We start from the raw sequence: 21,141 nt of genomic DNA, 5'->3' as shown, positions 1-21,141 counted from the left end.
AGTGGCTTGGCGACATGCTGATGGACACATAGAGCAGAGGCCAAAACCAGCCTGCTTATAAGGCCCAGGGCACCAGGATCCTGCAGGCAGGTTTTAGGGGACTGTGACCAGTGCAAAGAGCAGTTTAGAACGAGCCCAGGGGATATATGGTGCTGATCAGCTTGAGAGATCACAGCTTCACCAGGTCACACTCTCTCCCCAAAGTCAAGTCTGCCAGCAGGGCAGTGCGAGGACCCTAACACCCCAGCTCACAGCCAGCCAGCTGCCCATGGGAACTCAGAAGGCTCCCCAGCTTCCAGCCAGGTGGGAGGCAGGGTGGGAGCAGAAAGACGATATATGCCAATAAAAATTGGGTCCAAACGGGAAAGCCAATTTGGCCGAAAGGCTAAACATCTGCAGTCCAACATCCAAAAACTGAGATCATGTGCTTTAGCCTCCCTAGTGGCTCCCCTGAGGTGCGGGTGTGGGGCCCTCCCAGCAGGATCCCTCACCCACATCCATCTCAGGAGTCCCAAAACAGCCATAGGCATTACCCACCAGCTTCACAGTCTCCCAGGGGCAACAAAAATTTTCACCTGGTCTCTCACCAAACCCATTTCAGGGAAAATTATGCAGAAACCCTAGCTTTGGGTCAATGGCCCCATCCTCCAGCCAGAAGTCCTGAACTCTACAGGCAGGGCTGGTGCTCCAGTCTCTAGCTCCTCCTTCACCTCCCGCAGACCGTCTCCCCCAGACCTTGGAGATCCAGGGTCACCCCAGCCTCAGAGTGGGGCTGCACCGACTCTAAAGTCAGCTCATAACTTTGGCCTAAAAGAAATCAGGCAGCAAGTCAGGTAAGAAATTGGGCCGTGAGCCCATGCTGAGCCCAGAGCTCCCCTACCACAGGCATTCAACACATGTGGGTTGAAGGTGATGAAATCAGGAGATGGCCTAGAAGAAAAAGGGACAGCCGCCCCAAGAGAAACCCGACCTTGTGGGTCAGGGCCCCGCTGTCCACCCGTACCTCAGGACCATGATGGGGCACTAGCGTCCTATCAGTTTCACTGGAGACCATGAGGCCACCTCTCCCGGGGTGTATCTGGTGATCCCTGGCCACACTGCTCACCCAGAACCCAGCCCATCCCAAGGGCAGAGAAGAGTGTATGGCCAGGGTGTTAGATCAATCAGGAGTACAAAGAGCCTCCTCTGAGAAGCCCTCTGGCACCACTGTGGTGAACAGTCTGCCCTTTATGGAACTCCCGACGAGCAGACCCTCTAGGCCCCAGGTCTCAGCATCCCAGCCATGCTTGAAGAGCTCAGCCAGAGTTCCCCGTCCAAGAGCACCACGAGGGCCCACAGGTCCCAAGGGTCCCTATGAGCTGAAGATTCTGCCTCTCTGAGCAGCTTTGTCTCTTCAGTAAATTCTGGACAGCCCCACAGCTTGTATGAGGCTTGAAGGACAACACGTGTCAGGACAGGAGCCCTCCTGAGAGGACAAGTGGCTCGGAGGCTTTCCTGTGTTCCCAGAGGCTAGGATTTCAGAGAGTGTCAGGACTCCAGAGACCCAGGCACAAAGCAACAGACCAGGACCCACCCCTGCTTAATGGGGGCCCCAAGCCCCTTTAACCCCCCTCATTTGGCCTCGGGTCTCTTCCAAAGCAGGAGCTCTCTCAGCAGAGACATCTGAAAACGGCCCTGCCCCCCAACCCAGGAAAGAGACTGAGCCCTCCCCCACCCTGGGCAACGCAAGACAGGCGCCCAGCGCCAAGGACAGGACCACAGACCAGAAGGCGCCAGCACGTGCAAGGTTAGATGCCAGTGTCACCTGATTTCGGAGCAGGTTAGTTTGAGCTACGAGATGAGCCTGCAGTTTGCCTTGGCACCACTGGGGGGCGGCTTTCTCAAGCAGCGAGACAGGCTGGGGGTGGGGAGAGGAGGTCAAGGCCAAGGAGAGTGGAGAAACAGGAGGGAGATGGGGAGAGAGAAACAGAGACACAGATATTACACGAGTCCAAGTCCAAACGTCCCAAATGCAGTGACAGACAAGCCGGTCACCCCTCCAGGGGGCCAGCCCCCAGCAGGTAAGGCCCTTGAGGCTAAGAGGATTAACGGGATTCCTGGGTAAGGGGCGGAGAAGGGGTGAACTCCAACTGCAAAGCAAAATGTAAGAATGTTAGCAGGGACAGTGGGGCTCAGCAAGCTTGGTCCTGCCACGCGGCGGGGTGGGGAGGGGATCCACGCGGCCCCTCACTGCGAACAGTGTGACCAGCCCAAGCCCTGTGCCCTCCGGCTTGTTCCAGCAGAGACAGGGTCACATCAGATCCCATGACAGAACTGCACTCAGAGCATGCCAGGTCGGGTGGGGCTGTTCCAGTTAAACCCAAGCCAGGCCTGTTCTCATCCTGGAAAGTGGCCGCAGAGCAGGGTGGAGGGCCCAGGGCCCAGGGCAAGCACCAGACGGTGGGTGGGCGGTGCGCCTTCAGCCAGCGGCTCACAGGGGCCGTTCCCCGAGCCCGCTCTGCTACCTGGGCACATCACCCGCGGTACACCCACCTGCAAGGGGGCTGAGGACTCCAGCCACAGGGGAGCAGCGATAACCCACAGGGCAAAGGGGTACAGTGGGCACAGCACAGAGGAAGGTCCCTACCCCTCTGAAGACTCTCCCCCAGCCCCGCCCCCCAGCTCTTACCTTGGCAATCTTGGCTTCATCCTTCTTTTTGGCGGTTTGGAGGGACTCATAATGGTGCCGGGCACTGTCATAGTCCACCAGCTTCCGCCCTCGCTTGGCAATGCGTGACTGGAAGACACGGAGGTGGGAGAGGGGGGCTGAACAGGGCCTGGCACCCAGGCTGAGATGTCGACCCAGGCTGGGCTCAGAGAAACTGGGTTGTGGGCACTGGGAACTGGATAAAGCCGAAGGGCCAGGGCAGCTGACCCAGGCTCAAGAAGCGCATCTGATGCAGGCTTGAAACAGGCTCCCACATGTCTGGAGGCCAAGAGCTTGCCCCTTCCAGGCAGCCCGTGCCCTCAGGAGTCCTTTCTTATACAGAGGCCAAACCAGTTCCTTCAATACTCAGCCACGTTTGCCAGTGCCCACCAGCCAGTATTGTACGGGACAAGCCTCTTCCCTGGCCTGGCCCTCGGCTCCTGGACCCCAGGCTTCTCTTCTCCAGGCTACCACCATCAGCCTCCCTTGCACACTCCCCATCAGGCATCTTGAGGAGCCCAAGGCACCTGCACTGGGTGGTCACAGTGCAGCATTGAGCCAGACCCCCAGTGTACAAGAACTAGCATCACAGTCACCACCTGGCCTCAACACCTCTACTTCCATGTCTGAAGCACCTGGGCCCATCGGCTGCAGGGGAGGGCACCCATTAGGCACACGTGCTTAGGCTTTACATCCCCTTAATATACCTTATATGACCCTATAGTCACTCCACAGTGACGCAGCCATGCAGACATACATGCACCATGGGGTCTCTTCCTACAGTCTGGAGACCCAAAGGTACAGGGCCCCAGAGCTCTCTGCTCAGAAAGGCTCAGGTTGGGGGGCTGGTCTCAGAGGGAGCAGCCCTGGAGGGATGAATTGCCAGTGCCTGAGCCAGCCCTCGGCTGACCCCTTCCCCCCATCCCGCTGTCCCTGCTTCAACTCCAGTGCACAGGCTATCAAGCCAGAACAGGACAGATCTACAGAGTGCCTCTCACCTTGATGTCAGGGAACTGGCCCAGGTATGTGTCCATAGTCAACAGCGCCTGGTCCACCAGCTTCTGGTGGTAATCCAGCCAGAGGAGGTCGTTGTTCTGAAGGAGGTGAGAGCTCATGAGTATACAGCCAGTCCCCAGCTCTCTCCCCCCCAGAGACCTGGGGTCCACTTGAGCCCCGCTGCTTCCCAGCACAGAAGCTTCTCAGAATCTCGGGTTCCTTGGCTGTAAAGTAGAGGTGATAATTCCTGCCCTATAGCCTCTCCCAGGGCAACTATAAGGAACAGATAAGCCCAGGGTTGGTAGGGTCAGGAAGGGGAGGTGACTTGCCCAAGGGCACACAGCCTGTGAATGCCCAAAAACCAGATGGGCTTGTCCAAGAGGGTGAGGCAGGGCAGGATGGGCCAGCAGCTGAGACCAGAGGGTCCTCTGGGAAGGACGGAGGTCGCCTGCCTCACGCTCACCTCAGCTATCTTGTTTGCTTCATCCCTGCCAGGCCAGTCGGGCTCGTACACCTCCTGCAGACATTCATTCAGTTTCTTGGAGGCTTCGTGCATGGCTGTGGGGCAGAAGGGCCATGCTGCAGCCAGGGCCATGGGGGACGAAGACGGGGCAGGAGGGCCCAGGGGGTATGTGGTCCCCAATGCCAGCGTTCACCCCTCCACCATAAACCCTGGTCTCTATCCCAGCTCTGCACCCATCAGCTTTAGGTGGGGCAAAGGCCCCTCAGTGTCCCATGAAGCCCACCTACCCAGACCAGGTCTGCCCAGGAGGCTGCCTGCCCCTTACCCTTGACTGAGGCCAGGTAGGTCCGGAGGTCCTTCTGTAGGCGAGTGCCCTCAGTCTGCAACGAGAAAGACAAGGCCAGGGTGAGGGCCTACTTGTGCATGACCCTGTCCTTCCTGTACTCTCAGGTGGACAAACGCAGGCTGCTCCCAGTAGCCACCACAGATCAGCTGTCCTCATCAGGGCGCTGGCAGGACTAGAGAAGACAAGACATGTGCAACAGCTCCTGGGCACAGCCTGGCCCGGAGCGCCCCTCAAAGCACAGCAGCTACTGCCTCTCTTGCCACGAACATGTACTAAGCATCCAGCACTTCTCAGCACCATCCCTGCCTCAGGAGCCAAGGGATATTCATCCAGAGATTGTCAGTACCTGTCTCTTCCAGGAAGTTCTCAGCCCTATAAGGAAGGTAGGAAAATAGTGGGCCCCACACACACCCTAAGTAACACACTGGGGGCGCAGGCTGGATGACACACATGTACAGTGGGATGGGCATACGCCAGGTCTGCCCTCAGGCAACCACGGGCCAGGTGGCCAATGAGCACAGGACACAGGACTAGAACACCCTGCCCCAAAAGCTTAGGCCAGCAGGCTCCCAGTGCATCATGCCAGGGACAGAGGATGGCCTGCAGAGGAGGCTGCAGAAGGCGGAAGGGAATTGCTTAGCCAGGCTGCAGAGAAGTGAGCAGTGCATGCCCAGAACTCTCAGGACACTGGCCCAGCCAAGAGGGAGGATTTGGACGTAGGAAGAAAAGATTGGCCAGGGGACTGGGCCAAACGGTGAAGGCCCTGAGCTCGGGAGGTAGCCCCAGGGACTTGCTGAGACAGCAGGACCAGCAGAAAGGATGGACCCATGGGCAAAGCCTCAGTCCCTCTGTGTTATCAATACCATACAAGGCAGGAATCGGAAAACTGAGCCCCAGGTGAGAGGGGGGGTAAATAGGCTGAGATAACAGGTGATATAGGAGACCACCAATGGTGAGACCCTGGAGTTTCCAGAAGCCATGTGCAGAGGGGGACAGAGCACACACAGGCTCTGGGGTTATGAAGACCCACTCTCTAGCTCTGACCCTCACTAGACCTGTGGCCCTAAGCACATGACTGAACCTCTCTCTTCATCTGTCAGCTGGGGTGAATGACTCCCACGGCAGACCACAGCCTAGTGTGTGCTCAGGGAACAGCACAAGTGAGCCAGCCCAGGCCCCTGGCCTTGCAGGCCAGTTTCAGGAGATGAGCTTTATGCTGAGGACGGTGATGTGAGGCAGTAGGGGGACATGAGGAGAGAGGGCTTCTGGACGTCAAAGGATGGCAGTGCCAGAGGCTGACTTCTACAGGGGAAGAGCACCCTCCTGGTGTCTCCCTGCCTAATGCTCTCACATCCTTATTTTAGATCCCCTTGCCCTTGCCCTTGCCCTGGTGGAGGGCCAGGCAGACACAGACCCAGCAAGCAGCCGAGGTCCCACTCCTGGCCTGCCAGGTGCCTCTGCAGGAGAAAGGCGGTCTCCACTCCAGCTGAGGGCAAGCAGGGACACACCAGCCTTCTGGGCTCACCCCAGGTACCCTCAAACCTCTCCTGTACCCCCCATCATCAGACTCTCCCTCCTCACAGCCAGGGCCTGCTCCTCCTCTCCCAGTGTCCTCAGAGCATCACACACCAGCTGTCCGCCGGGGCTGGCTCTTTCCCTGCACGTCTCTCTAGCATCACTGTCCTCACCTGATAAATGAGGGAGCAGAGAGGTTCAGGGACTTGCCCAGCGTTACACAGACTGGTAGAACTGGTGGGACTCCCCACAGCCCCTGTTTATGATGATGAATGCTTCCAGAAGACAGTAGAGGTGTTGTGCAGGGAGGGTTTCAGGGCAGTGCATAAGATGTATAATTAGAAAGAAAGAAAAAAAAAAAAAACAGGCGGTGGCGGAAAGGAAAAAAAAACCCTCTCCAAAATTCCTTCAATCCCCCAGACCACAGAGCAGCCTATAGAACCGTGACCACACAGAATTCTGAGGAACCTCAAAGTTTAAGGCCTACTGATTAGAGATTAAAGGAAGAAACAAAGGCCAATCCCCAGCATCCAGACCTCTCTGGAATTCCATCAGGGATCGGATGTGGACCGTGTAGGCCTGGGAATGAGGAAGGGCCTGTCCTACTCTTTCAGTGATAGAGATGAGGCCTCAAACATGTTCATGACGTGATGCTATCACATTCATCTGATGCCACAGAATCTTCCAAACTTGGTTTCCCTTCCTGCCGACCATCCGTCACCTCACTCCCCTCCCCACCATCCTCTGAGCGCCCGTCTACACTGCACCCCGAGGAACGGGTCTCCCGTGGGGCGGGTTTCTGTGCTTGCCCAGGCCTCAGGCCGTACCAGGGCCCCTTGTGCCTCGCAAACAAGGCCACACTGTGAGCCGGCACACTGGACACAGACGAGCGAGGGGCCGCGCAGGGCTCTGCCTCACTCATGTGCCAACTGCAGCTGGGCCCCTCAGCCCAACTCCCGAGTCAGTGCCTAGGATCAGACATAGCCCTGCCCCACGCAGCTGCCTCCTGCAGGGCAGCATCCAGGAGGCCAACACAGAAGCTGTGTGTTTGCTCCAAGCCGGCTCCCTGGGCACCCCCACCCAAATAAGGCGCCCGAAAGAAAACTCTCTGGAGGTTCCTGGGGCTTTAACACACTCCTAGCAGAGCAACTAGGGGAAAACTAAAGCTCTGGAGCACAGCCTGGCCTGGACTCAGGGGTCTGGAAGGATACCACAACCCGATACCAACACTTAGTATCACTCCACGGAGGTGGTTTGGCCAGCACCCCACATCCTTGCCCTACATCCCCTCGGAGGGTGCTCCCTGCCTCCTCTGCCATCATGGTCTGAAGACCCAAGCCCCCATCTTCCCAGTGGGCGTAGGGGCAGGAACATCCCTCCCGCGTGGACTCCCTCTGGCTATAGCTGACTCTTGCCCCTCTGCAGTCGATCCCAGAGGATGTTCACTCAATAGCCAGGGATGCCCTCTGTGAGCGGGCAGGCCCTAAGAACAGGACAGAATCAGACCCGGCCCACATCAGCAACAGACAAGCCAGCAGCAGTAATGTCCCGGGAGGAAGAGCCTGGCTCACACCTCCCTCGCACTGCCCCACAGCTCACCATCCTGGATCCTCTGAGGGGGCCAAGCTCTGTTTCTCAGTGCAGGGCAGGAGAGCCAAGGCTAGTGCTGGGGGCGGCCGGGAAGGGCTATGAAACCCAGCCCTGTGAGAGCCGGTGACAGCTGGCTCCCCCAGGCTCCGTTCCAGCTGCAGAGGCATCATGGGCACCTTCAGTGCTCTTGGAGGCCTTGGACATGAATGAGGAGTAGGGAAAGACCTGGTCCTTCCCAGCCCCAAGTCTGGGCCTACGTGGCCCTCTCCTAGCACGGCAAAGACCCTGACTCTACCCTCCAGCCCTCCTTCCTATTTCCCTTGGTCTATGCCCCGAGCCAGAGCTCCCTCTTCCAGGAAGTCTTCTGTGACCTTGCCAGCCCACACCAGCCCCTTCTCCCAGCTCGCTTACTCCACAAATTCAGCTCTTGACATTTTCTACCTGGCAGCCACACTTCCATTTTGCACAAGCTCCCTAAGGCCAAAGGCCACCCCCACTCACCAGCTGCTTGTTGAAATTCTGGACACACTGTTCAAACTGCTCATCCTTTGTCTCATCCGCCTTCCCCAGTTTCTGGAGGACCTGCCAAGGCAGCAAGAGAAGGGAAGTGTTACCATGAGAAAGAGGGTGGCCAAACCAAAAGTGCCCAGTCACCAATACCACAGATGGCTCCCACCCAGCCAGGATCCTGGAGGCCCTCAGCCAGTATAATGCAGCCCAGGGCACTGGGACCATCAGAAGCTCTCCTGGCTGCTGTAATCCCCCAAAGCAACCTCGAGTCCATCAAGTCTTGAGACCTCCTCATTGTCTATCCGGGGCTTGCCCATTGGCCAAGCAGAGGAGTTCAGGTCAGGCTTGCTGCAGTAACTGAAACCAGGAGAGGGGGGCTCCGAAGACAGCTTGAAGGGTCAAGTGCCCCTCCTTGTTGATCTCACATTGCACCCCTGAGGGTTCCACCCCAACTCCGGCAGCTAAAAAGTGAGCTGAGCACAAGAGCCCCACCTCCCTACATGACTCCATTTCCTGGGTCCAAGACTCATGAAGACCAGAGGGAGGAGCAGAGCAGCCCTGGGCTGGGAGGTAATCACCCCAGGACACAGAGGGCACCAAGAGGAGGCAGGGATCAGGCTCTTAGTGTCACTAGGAGCCAGCTCGCAATCTGCATAGATTCTCAGATGTGACCTTTTCCAGCCACCCTGCTTCCTTCTCTACGGCTCAGCAGACCATACTGGGCCCACTCTTGGCGTGCGCATGCGCACACACACACACGCACACATACACATGGGCTCATGGACACCTGCTCTGCTCCCAACTAGAAATCTCAGAGGTGGACTCTCCCTCTGATTAGTCCCAACTGTGCTTTCTCAGCTGTGTAGGGGGAGCGGGAGAGGAGGGCACAGGTGGGGAGATGGTTGGGTAGAGACAGAGAGACCCCGAGGCCAGAAGAGAGAGAAAGACCTAGAAGAAGGAGGAGCTGGATCAGAAGCCTGAGAGGAAGTATGATGAAAGACAGAGAAGGTGGAGGCAAGGAGGGGTGAGGGCAGCAGGGGAGTAGGAGGGTGGGGAAAGAGAAAGATGAGAGATCGGGTGCAGAGAGGGGAAGCTGAGGCAGACATGGGGTGGGTTTGCAGGAAGAGAGGGTGGCAGAGACCAAACTGGAGACAGTGATCCCCCACCTGGAGCACTCCACAGGAAGCAGGAGCATGACACCGAGGTGCTCAGCACAGGCAGTGGCCGAAACCCAAAAAGAATGAGGAAAGGGGGCAGTGGGTGGGGGTGGCAGGTGGAGGGAAAAGTGGTGGATCCTTCCCAGCCCTGACTGGCTCTAGGAGGGCCTATCCTGCCCTGTCAGCTCTCAGACCTTCTCTTGGCGTGGGGTACATTTGGCCACGTCACCAGGTGCCCTCTCCATACACGGCCATGGGCACCTCTGCTGGGACAGCAGACATCAGTCAGACATGGATCCAGCCAGACAGAGGGAAGCACATGGCACTGTGGGGGCCTGGGCAATCAGGAAAGGTTTCCTGGGGGAGGTTGCAGCTCAAGTGGCAGAGAGAGCATGCAGCAAAGGTGAGAAGACCAGGGAGATGAGGTATGTTCCCAGGGAACTTTTTTTTTTTTTTCATAAAGATTTTATTTATGTATTCATGAGAGACAGGGAGAGAGAGAGGCAGAGACACAGGCAGAGGGAGAACCAGGCCCCACGCAGCGAGCCTGACACGGGACTTGATCCTGGGTCTCCAGGATCACACCCTAGGCCAAAGGCGGTGCTAAACCGCTGAGCCACCTGGGTTGCCCTTACCAGGGAATTTCGAATAGCTCGAGGGGGGGGGGGTGGCAGGAGGAGCAGGGGTAGGGGTGGGAGAGCAGCCCACCAACAGCTTTGTGCTATAATGGTCACAACACAGTCTATTGGGCAAGTGCACCTGCAGGCCAAGGGCTGACACTGAGGTGAGAGGCGAAGAGCAAAATAAAACCACTGCGAGCAAGAGAATTAGCACTTCCCACCAGCCACGGGCCCCCACACCTCCCCCTTGACAACCATACCCAGCTGGTCCCATGGAAACAGGGTGGAGCTGTGGGGGTGCCTGGCCCACTCTGCACTGAGCTTGAGTAGGTGACTCACCCCTATCAGACGCCAGCCCCTTGGCCCCACCACCTCCAAAGACAGAAATGGAACACCAGGTGGGAAAGAACTTCCAGAAGTCAACAGAGGCTAATGGATGGAGCAAGAGGCTCCCAGCAAGGTCAAGGCCTGGTCACCCCTCAAGATAGGAGGACTGGGAAAGTGGCCCTGTCTACCCCTTTCCTCTCTTCTCCCCAAGGAGATGGACTCTATTGGCCAAAGGTCCCTCATCTCTGTCCTGCCACCAGAGCTCCGGAGGGCTCTAAGCCCCCAGATTTGCACCCAGACATGCACACCGACCTCAGTTCCCCATTGGGCTCTGTGCTCCACCCAGACAGCAGAAGCCACCAGGGAGACAGATGTTCAGGCCAGCCACAGTGAGCTGTGTCAGGCAGTGAAAAGACCATTGAGAAAAGGGACTTTCTCTCTGAGCCTCAAATGCATTGTCTGGAAAATAAAGAGAACATCAGCACCCACCTTAAGGCTTGTGTCTGCAAAATATGTCTCCATACCTGGCATACTCGAGTAGCAACAACAATCTCCTAAAAAGCCTTCACGGCAGCTTTCCCACAATGGGGAGCCAGGCCCGACCCCAACGAAACCCCATGCCAGGTCTAGTGTGACAGCATCCGGACGACGCATGGGCCAGTGTGCACACAGTCAACTCCTCCAAAACTGCTCAGATTACACCTCCGTGAAGCTGGCCCCCGCCCTCTCTCTCCCCCACCCCATCCCACTTAGGACCAGGCCCTATTTTCCTCACTGCTGCCCCGTGTGCCCAAGCGTCTGCCTCTAGCTCTGCCCCAGCCACATGAACAGCCTGAGGCCAGAGACCTCAGCTCCTGCACAGGGCTGGGTCCAGGGCAGACACACAATTTGCTCTTGGTGGCTGCTGACTAACGTAGGCCGTGAGCTCTGAGGACGGCGTCCAGAGCTGGAAGAAAACATCCTATCTCTCAGGCTAAGCATCGTCTTACCCTCTTACGTCACCCTTAGAACCAGGGTTAGACTAGCCCTCACATGAACCTGGGGTCTGGGCTTGGGCAAGGCCGCCTGGCTCCAGTGGTCCCGGGCCTGAGGAGGCGGCACAGGAAGGCAGGCCAGGCTCCCAGCTCACGTGACCTCAGGTTAACCGCTGACCCTCTCCACACCTCAAACAGCAACCACCGCAGCGGCCAAGGTTTGAGAAAAGGCCCGGGGAGTGCATGCTGGCCTTGGCCCCATTAATCTTCACCGTCCCCACCCCGATGCTATAGATGACAGAAGGAGGGCACACGGCCTGGGTCCTGACCTCAAGGTGCTGCGGGAGTGGCTCTAAGAGGGAAAAACAAGCTGGGCGTGCCTGCCTCAGGACAGGGACCAGGCCGAAATTTGGTCCAGTAAAACCCCACAGCCTCCTGCTACCGGCTTCTGTTTTTCTACCTTCTGGAACTGGAACTCCTGCCACGGCCCAGCCACTGGGTAAGAGGCCTTTACGACCAGCTACTGGGGAGCTCAGACCATGGCCAGTCCTGTCCCTACCACCTAAAAGCTATTCAGCCAAGCCTTCATCTGTCCCCATCCCCAGGAGATGCCCCAAGGCTACTCTCTGGCCCCCACCGGCTTCACCTGGGTCTCACACATACACACACACACACACACACACACACACACACACTCAGTCCTCTACTCACCAAGAGGGAGGCCATAGCCACGGCCATGGGCCCTAGGGGCACAGGTGCTCCACCCGTTCAACACAAGGTTAGTGGGGCCTCCTCATGCCAAGGTCACACATGGACCCTGAGAGCGGCAGGGGGACTCTGGGTGTCCAGACAGGCCTGCTCCCCAGGGGCTCAGAGAATGTGGGAGTTAACCAAAGCGGTTTTAAAAGATGAGCGGGAGTTAGGTAAGGCAGGAGGGCCTGGTGGCAGAGGCAAGATTCCCACTGTCTGTCCAGGGTTATGTGCGGGGAGAGCCCCAGACCCTCTGGTGTCACACGTCTCCCTTTGTAACAAACACAGGGGGCCTTTCTGATGATGGGACAGGCCCTGCCATACCTTGGTGTTAGCCCGGGGGGAGGGGGGGGGCATGGGGACAGTTCAGCAGCCCAAGGGCCAGCAGACCAGAAAGCCTCATCAGTGCTACCGCCTCTCCTCAACACATCATCAGCCCAGCCAGAGAGCAGTGGAGCGGACATGCCTCCGAAGGGGCAGTCCAGGGCAGGGCAGGGAGGACAGTTCTGCAGCTGGTGGCAGAAACAAACCTCCTTTTGACAACATCCACTGTTCAGCCTCACTGAGCCTGGGCTGTGAACCAGGCCAGCAGCCCCCCCTGCTCAGGGCAGGAGGCTCACCAGGGCTCAGGGGGAGCTCGGGAGGAAGGAGATGCCCTTCCAGCCCCTCTGCTGTGACCTCTCACAGCCCAGAGCATCCCACTCCCGCCAGCGTGGGGGCGTGGGGTGTCCTGCCAAACCCTCACTTCTCCTCCTCCCAGGCAGCGAATGGCCCCCTGGGGCAAGACACATGTGCCTCTGCACAGCCATGCTTGCGTGACCACCAACCCAAGCGACAGGAAGGCCCTTTGGGGCCAGTCTTCCTTGAACCAGGAGCAGTTTATCGCTTACTTCTCAACAAGCGCGGAACAAAGCAATTTACAGACACCAAGCGCTCTCCTACAGGTGCGCGTCTCCACCTCCACGTGACAGGTGGCAGGTGAGTACAGATAAATCAGGACACACAGCCTAAGGCTTTACAGTCCGGAGTCAACTCTGAGCTTCTCGCTGCTTCCAATCTCCAAAACTGGAGGAGGGGCACCTGGTAGCCCTCAGCCAGCACCCAGGCCGGCCCAGCAGATAAAGTGTAGATAAGCACATCTGCAGACCCTCACTCACTCAACTGACACTGGGTGGCCCTGCTTAGAGCCCTGAACTCACGGCAATCCCCTCCTGGGGGCTCTAACCCCTCCTTCCTCCAGAGAGCGGTGGGTTCCCTTGCACTGGGGGGGCACACGCTCACATCTGAATGGCATGGCACAGGGCAGGAATAAATGCTTTCTAGAACCCAAGGCTGGGCTAGGGAGAAGAGGGACGCCAAGGGGCCCAAGAGGGAAGCCCAAGGAAGGCAGGGCCCGTGTTCCCAATCAGCCCTGGTCCCTAAGCTCAGGGCCAGGCAGGAAAGCTGGGGGTTCCTCCAACGGCTACAGCGCCCCTGGTCATGGCTGCAGCAGAAGCATCTCACAGAGCCAGCCAGCCAAGACGGGGACGACCCGCACCTCAGTCCAAGGATCCCCGAACCCCAACACACACACACACACACACACACACACACACACGAGGTGGGGAGGGGCTTCACCCAGCCCCCCTCCAAGGACCCACCCCCCAGCTGCTGAGACCCACTCTCAAACCTTCACCTTCCTCATCATCTCCTGCCAGCACCTGTCCAGTTGCTGCCTCTGTCAGGGTTGGTGGAGAAGTGAGCTGTGCCCCAGGGGGCGGGGGCTGGGTGTTGCCACCTCACTGCTTCCTCCCAGGAGAGCTTGTGGTTGGTGGGACCACAGCAACAGGATGCACATCCTCACACCTCGCACAGAGGCTCCCATACAGGCAGGACAGGCAGACAGACAGACAGACATATGGGCAGGCAGGTGTCAGGGCAGGTTTTCCCAAAGATTGCTCAGCACACACAGCTGGGCCCTGTTCTGAGGGAGACCCCCTAAGAGGGGAAAGGCCAGAGCAGCCCCCTCCCCGAAGGCAGACATACCAGTTGGGCAGATTCTCTCCACCCTGCCCACGGGCCTCTGGGTTTCTGGCTCCCCCCCTGTCCCCCTGGGGCTTTCTTTCTGAGACCAGCTCTGGCTGCCTCCTTCTCCACCACGCTAGGGAGCTCCACAGGCACTGCAGAGCCCTGTGCGTCCTGTTACTATGCCGCAGGGCCCCTCAACCCGTGTGATGGGCTCGGACGCTAGTGGCCTGAGCCTGCTCCCACACTACTCTAAGACCCTCTGGCGACCCAGGAGATGGGCAGGACGCCAGCAGCACCCACAAGAGAGGACAGAAGGGGGGCCCCAGCCCACCACTCACTGCCACGTTGCCCGTGCCCCGAGAGCCAGACATTTCTCCAAGCGGCCCTGGTGTCTTCAGGGGGGGATGTGTTCATGGTACCGGGTATACTTTCTCCTGAGTATCTCACTTAATCTTTAGGTCACATCCTGAGCCACATATTCTTACCCTCACTTAAGAGATAAGAAAAGTGAGGCTGAAGACATTAAGCAATTCAGCCTCAGGGCCAAGAAGGAGCAAAGCCCGGACTTTGCGGCTCTGTGGTGGCCATGAGCAAGTGTGGCTCAGATCTCATCTGCTGTGGCAAATGAGCTAGGCCTCTGGTCCACCACTCTGTCCCAGCCGAGGCCACACTGCCCATGGGCTGCTCCACGGGGGGTGCTGAGGCGGCAGAGGTTAACGGGTTCCAACAAGTGAGTCTGACCTGGGATACCCCGCCAGCCTCGCTGAGCCTCTCTCGCCTGTGCTGCAGGCTGAGCCCCTGGCCCAGGACCCTCCTCCCTGGCCCCGTCTTCTGAAGTGGGTGTCTGGTACTCTCACTAAGTGAGAAAGGAGACCGAAGTAAAGAGTGCTGAGATAGCCCGTCACCTGGCCAAGGCTAGATCCAGGGCTCCTGATTCTTGGGTCCTTTCTCCTGGGTGTCACTCTTAGGGTATGGCCCCTGCACCTGGACAAAAGGAAGCAGCTTCATCTTCTCAGCTAGCACCCCGGCCCCGAAGAGTCTGCGCCTCCGTCCACAGAGCCCTGTGAACCCGCTCACTGAGCAACCAGGCGGCTCTGCCTTCAGACCAGGCAGCAGGGCTTCACCCAAAGGCCCAGGGTCTCCCAGTGGCCAGTTTTCCCTGGTCAGTGGCCCCAGAGCTGCTGCCATGCCTCTGGGTTGGGCAGGGACCAAGGGGAGAGGGGGAGGAACAGGGGCCTGCCCTCTCTGGGAAGGCGCCTGGCCCCGCTCCAAGCCAGCTCTGGCCATCAGCAGGAGAAACCAACGGGGTCCTGCCTAGGGGCAGAGCCCAGGGCCCCAGAAAGCGAGTCCAGAAGACACAGCAGGGCAGCCCTTCGCCCTCCTGCAGTGCCAGGCTTTTCCTTACGACTTCCCAAAGGCTCAGAGACTTTTGAAGAAAGATAAATGTTGAAACACGAGCCTTGGCAAGAGCCAGAACAGCATTCCACTCGGAGGCAAGAATGCTCCCCAGCACCAAGGCCCCCCACGCCACGGCCACGCACAGGCAGGAGGCACACCCAGTCCCCGCGTGTTCACGTGCTGATGCCCGTGTCTGTGCACACACTCACACACACTTCCTGGTGGGGCTCCTACCCACCACCCTTGTGTCCCCCCCGCACGGCAGGAAGGCAGCGGGCAACACAAGGAGGCCACAGAGCCAGGCAAAAGGCAGAGCAGACGCCAGGAGGTGCTGTGCAGGGAGAACGCAAAATGAGGAAGGGGAAACAGAGAGAAAACCAGAGAAAGGGAAACCAACGGTACTGAGAGCTCGGGCTGGGCTCTAGCCAAGGAAGCGCCCGGCAGCCCCAGGCAGGTGGGCCTCAGGGAGAACAGAAGAGCCTACACACACACACACACACACACACACACACACACACACACACACACACTTCTCCTCCCAAAGACAAGGTTGGCCAAGGAAGGCAGGGCCCGTGGTCCAATCAGCCCTGGTCCCTAAGCTCAGGGCCAGGCAGGAAAGCTGGGGGTTCCTCCAACGGCTACAGCGCCCCTGGTCCCTTCTCTTGGTCTCTCTGCAGTCTCCTATTAGGAACCCTATTTCCACAGGGTGGCTGCGAGGTGGTGGCAGGAGGGGCTGGCACCCGACGTCCTGCCTTCCTCCCGGGGGAAAGATACTGCCAGCTCCCCCTCATGCTCAAGAGGGTTCCCTCACCGCCAGACCCCAGCCCAGCCAGGGTCCCCGAAGGCTCCAGCCAAGCGCACTGCAACAGCCCCTCCTTCTGAGCTCCACCAAGATCACACCAAGGCATGAGCCCAGGGACCCATGTCCAAGGACCCTCCCTGCGGGAGGCCCACCACTTCTCAAACTTCCCCTTCCGTTTGGCTCACACAAGCAGGACATCCTGAGGTGGGGACTGTCGTCTCACGTTACAGATGAAAGAACTCATCTTCTGAGGCTCAGAGAGGTCACTCGGCTGATGAGTGGCAGAGTCAGGCCCGCAAACCTGACGGACTCCAGCGTGGAATTCTGCAGTAGGGAGTCCGGACGGGCAGCGGCCACAGGCATCGCGGAGGTTTTACTGCAAAGATGACTCTTAGCTGCTGCCCCATCTTGCTGCATCCCAAAAATCTAACTGGTAAAGAAAGCACGTTTGAAGGGGCGCCCGGCTGGCTTCGTCGGTTAAACATCCAACTCTTGATTTCGCCTCAGATCCCGATCTCAGGGTTGTGAGATTAAGCTCCAAGCTGGGCATGGTGCCCGCTTAGGATTCTCTCTCTCCCTCTCCCTTTGTCCCTCTCTCTCTCTCCCCCTCTCTAAGAAAAAAAAAAAAGGCACTTTGTGACATAACCAACATATAAAGACAGATTGTGTAGCAGAATGCAAAGTTTGCAAAGATTTTTGCAATGAAATAGAAAACTAAAAAAACATTTCCAAGGTTCCAACTGGCCAACTGAGGCTGGGCTGAGCACTACTCCGCCCTCAGCCCCCGCACACCCCACTCTCCCAAGCCAGGAAGTTCCTCACTTCACCCCACCCCCACTTCATGATCTTTTTTTTTTTTTTAGCAAGTCCTCGTGTTCTGGAAGTCACTGTCCCCTGACACCAGTCCACAAAGACTCATCATCTTTTTCTGTGGGTTCCTGGTAAGATCCGCTGACTGGCTAAGGAAGCCAACTGGCCTTGCTCGGGAGACGGTCACTCTAAAATTACCTCCTTCCTCTTTTAGCGATTTTCCCTTTCCTTTATGAAACACTGGTGAGAGTAAAGAGTGATGTTCGGTTTTCTTTTTTACATCCTTAACTGGATATATATAAACTTGGCCACCACCGATATCAGCCCACAATGCCTTGAAATGTGACTCGCTGGTCAAAAGTCAGAGTGCAGAAGCTTCTGTGGCCCCCATCAATCCATCAGTCCCAGGGCTGGAAGCCTAACCCCTGAGACAGTGGGGGGCCGGGGGTCTGTTCCTCCTCCATACCCATCTCTCCAGGTGGAAGCGAAGGCCTCCCCCCACAGAGGACTGCAGGCCAGAAAGCCTGTCCCCCTCTCCCTACCCTTTCCCTTCCCGGAGGCCTGAAATTCCAGTCTGTTCAGCAGGTAAGCCTGTGGCCAGAGGCCAGGGTAAGACCACCCAGAGCCCAGGGGAGCAGAGGCAGCAGAGGTGAATATCGGGATGAGGAAGGGGTTAGGGAGAGTCCAGAAGGGCCCAGCTGAGCTGGGGGAGCAGGGGTGAGGTGGAAGCCACAGAACAGCAGCAGTCACTCATCTAAAGACACCCGAAAGGTTTACAAGTGTCTCCAAAGCCCAGGGGAAGAGGGAGGTGATCCATAGACAAGGAAACTGAGGCTGAAAGCCCGTGATCTCAGGGCCACATCAGCCAAAAGGAGGTTTAGGCTGAAAGAAGCACTGGACCCCCAAGACAGTGCTGGAGGGGCCAGGCTTGGGGCAGGCTCCCCTCCTCTCAGGGGCCACCCACCAGGCTGAGCCCTCCCTAGTCAGAATCAGGCTTCCCCGTGAGTAGGAGGGCTTCTGGAAAGACCAAAACCACCCCGGCCAAGGCTGGCCACCCTCTCCCACACTCAGAAGCACCTAACTATCCAGACCTCCCCAAATAGCCCTCCACTCCTCCCAACCCACACTCCAGTGGGAGAAAGGAAATTTTTACCAATTTTTCCAGGAGGGCTCAAGCTGCTCCATCCTCGGGACCTTCCACTTGATTTTGCCCGTCTCAAACTATCCACAGTGAGGAGTCCCTACCCCTGGACTCCGGGGGCTGGGAGAGCTGCAGGGGGAGGGGAGACCTCATCTTGGACACCCACCCCCAGCCAGCCACCCCCAAAGCGAGATCCCTGAGCCAACACTCCAAAGAGGAGGCATGGCTGGTGGTAATACAAGTCTTTAAACAAAAATACAGGGACACCTGGATGGCTCAGTGGTTAAGCATCTGCCTTCGGCTCAGGTTGTAATCCCAGAGTGCCAGGATCCAGTCCCACATCAGGCTTCCTGCATGGAGCCTGCTTGTCTCTCTGCCTGTCTCTGCCTCTCTATTTCATAAATAAATAAATAAAATGTTTAAAAATAAACAAACAAAAATACAGCGGTTCACAGACTGGGTGAGGCAAGGGAGGTCCGTTCTTAGGAAATAGCTCAGAGAAGTGACATCTGAGACCTGACGGAGAGAGAGGACAAGCAAGTGCAAAGGCCCTGAGGTGGGAAGAGCAAGGCCAGTGCAAAGGGAAGGTAAGAGGGTGGGGCGAAGGAGGAAGAAGTCCTAAAATACCGGTGCTGAGCACTTCACATGATTCATCTATCCATCCCCCCAAATCACAAAGGAATTACTAGTACTTTATCCCAACTTTGCAGATAAAGAAACTGAGGCACTGATTTAAAATCTCCCGGGGCCACACAGCCAGTCAGCAGGGTGGCTGGAATCCAAACCCCAAGGCTGGTTCCAGAGGCCATGTGCTCTAACTACTGCACGAAGTGCCCCGGCAGCCAGGGCCAGACCACAGGGCTTACCCGGAGACCCTGCAACACCCTGGCTTTGAAGCTGTGCGTGAAATAGGAAGCCTCGGGGAGCTCTGATCTGACGCACAGCATTAGAACACCCAGGCTGCTGTGTGGGGACAGACTAAAGAGCAGGGTAAAGCAGGGAGCCCATTTAAAAGTGTCTGTAATGACCCCGGCAGAGCTAAAGGTGGTCTGGCAAGGGCAGGAAATGGTGAGAGGGTCGAATCTGCGGTGACAGAGAGAAGCGAAGGAGACTCCAGAATCTGAGCAACAAGAGGGAAGGAGCAGGCATCACCCGCGACAGGGACAGCTGAGGGTCACGGTAAGTCATGGTGAGGTGCTCAGAAACGTCAGGGAGGGATGTGGAGACACAGCAGCCAGGGCCGACCCCCATCAGGCTCCTGAATCTCCCCACCTCGGTCTCCTGGGTCTCCTGCCCTGGGACTCCCAGCTCAGCGTGTCTGGCCTGGACAAGCTGCTAAAGGGAAGGGAAGGGAAGGGAAGGGAGGAAGAGAGGGTGGGAGGAGCCTGTCCCGGCTCCGGGCCTCTCTGCAGTGAGGCCCCATGGCAGAAGGTTCAGGGAGGGGCCTGCTGTGCAACCCTGGACAGGGGCACACCTGCCTGGGTCCCGAGCCTCATCAGTAAAATGGAGCCGAGACCTCTCCCTCAAGGCAGGATTAAGGATGAAGGATGACTGAGTAGTAAAGAGGGCCCAGCACAAGAAGCTGGCTGGTCTCCTTTCTGTCCTTTTACCCCATCTTGATCTGGAATTCCTAAGACCCAAGCCAGAAAGTTCAGGCAGCCTCTCCTACCCGGTCCCCACCCTGCCCCACCTCACCCCCCAACCCACACAAGCCTTCCTTGGTGCCTGCCACCGACTGGACCTCCTCCCGGTGACTCACTCAGGCTTAAGCACCTGAGGGAGTGGTGGACGGCACACAGCAATCCACCCCACTCCCCTCAGCAGCCCCCCCACCCCGCAGCTCTGCAGGGACCCTGCAAGCCCCCTCCTTACCCCTGCCGGCCATAAGAGGGGGAAATGCTAGATCCCGCAGAAACCAAACAGCAGCTAAGGCTACAGTTCCTCTTAGGAACAGCAGCCACCACCAAGAGCCCTGACTTTCCTGGCACGGAGCCTGGACTACAGCCCCCTCCACGAAGAGGTCAGGAGAAGGCTCCCAGGAGGGGCCTAGGAGCAACACAGGGCCAAGCCGGCCTCCTGTCATGCCGGGTGGGGCCTGCAGAGGGCAGGAACAATCCCTCACCCTTGGCCCAGCACCCAACACCACCTGTTCCGAGATGTCAGCACAACCACCTCCAGAGCCACTATCCACCCCACCTGTCTCCTCCATGCAAGTGTGGGTGTTATTCTCAGCCCTGGCTCAAGGACGGAGGCCAGCAACGGAGGGGTGGGATCTGCCCCCAGCGGGTTGCCTCCCACAGGCCCCTCATTAGCTGCGTCCTTACCTCAGTGGGCGAGCAGCCTGTGTAGAGCAACAAAGCACAGGCCCAGCCCACAGCCCAGCAGGGCACACAGCCGGGGCCAGGAGAAAAGGTGAAGGCCTTGCCAGAACCCACTACCATTTGGACCAAGAAAGGTCAGCCCGGAGCATCCAGTCTCCCCCAGGAAACCCTACTTCCTTAATAATGCCAGCCCACGCTGGCCTTTCACATCACCTCTTCCAGGCAGCCTTCCTCCCCTGACTCCACCCCAGCCACAGGGACTCTCTCACTTGCCCCGACTGATGCCCCTTTGCGTACGTCTGTTCCTTTCAGAGAAGTCGGACCTAACCATGCAAACAGGTCATTCATTTGTTTCACCAACTGGAATCCTCCATGTCCACATCTGTGAAACTGTTAACTATTAAAGAGTACTTAGGGGCACCTGGGTGTCTCAGTAGGTGAGCATCTGCCTTTGGCCCAGGGCCTGATCCTGGAGTCCCAGGTCCGAGTCCCACATCAGGCTCCCTGCATGGAGCCTGCTTCTCTCTCTGCCTTTGTCTCTGCCTCTTTCTGTGTGTCTCTCATGAATAAATAAATCAAATACTCTTAAAAATAAAACAAAGAGTACTTAAAGGAGATAAGATATGGGATATTTTTTCCAAGTACAGTATCACCACTATTTTGGCTATCGTTGTTATTTTTGTTACTCAAAGGAGTCAATGCCCACAATCACCTTTCAAGAGTTCCCA

General features: G+C 57.7%; 1 protein-coding gene and 1 long non-coding RNA gene across 17 annotated transcripts in view; one reads left to right on the top strand and one right to left on the bottom strand.

Moving 5' to 3' along the window:
* BIN1 (bridging integrator 1) overlaps window positions 1–21,141 on the bottom strand; it is a 51,925-nt gene that overhangs the window by 16,447 nt on the left and 14,337 nt on the right. For 12 of the 16 annotated variants that reach the window (XM_041739597.1, XM_041739600.1, XM_041739596.1 and 9 more), the window contains exons 2-6: window positions 8,098–8,178; window positions 4,471–4,525; window positions 4,146–4,240; window positions 3,685–3,780; window positions 2,669–2,776 (exon numbers count right to left, since the gene is read on the bottom strand). In XM_041739597.1, the coding sequence (XP_041595531.1) occupies window positions 2,669–2,776; window positions 3,685–3,780; window positions 4,146–4,240; window positions 4,471–4,525; window positions 8,098–8,178 (435 nt within the window). Of the gene's footprint in view, window positions 1–1,804; window positions 1,898–2,668; window positions 2,777–3,684; window positions 3,781–4,145; window positions 4,241–4,470; window positions 4,526–8,097; window positions 8,179–21,141 lie in introns of all 16 variants that reach the window. The other 4 variants (XM_041739610.1, XM_041739611.1, XM_041739612.1 and 1 more) reach the window with 1 other exon arrangement.
* LOC121481943 lies at window positions 1,907–16,719 on the top strand. Its single transcript, XR_005985456.1, has 3 exons — window positions 1,907–2,060; window positions 12,695–12,912; window positions 16,045–16,719. It is a non-coding gene; the product is annotated as an uncharacterized LOC121481943 (long non-coding RNA).

Source organism: Vulpes lagopus, chromosome 24 (assembly GCF_018345385.1).
Source record: "Vulpes lagopus strain Blue_001 chromosome 24, ASM1834538v1, whole genome shotgun sequence".
In the NCBI taxonomy this organism is placed as follows: domain Eukaryota; kingdom Metazoa; phylum Chordata; class Mammalia; order Carnivora; family Canidae; genus Vulpes; species Vulpes lagopus.
This window is presented reverse-complemented; position numbering and strand designations above follow the sequence as displayed.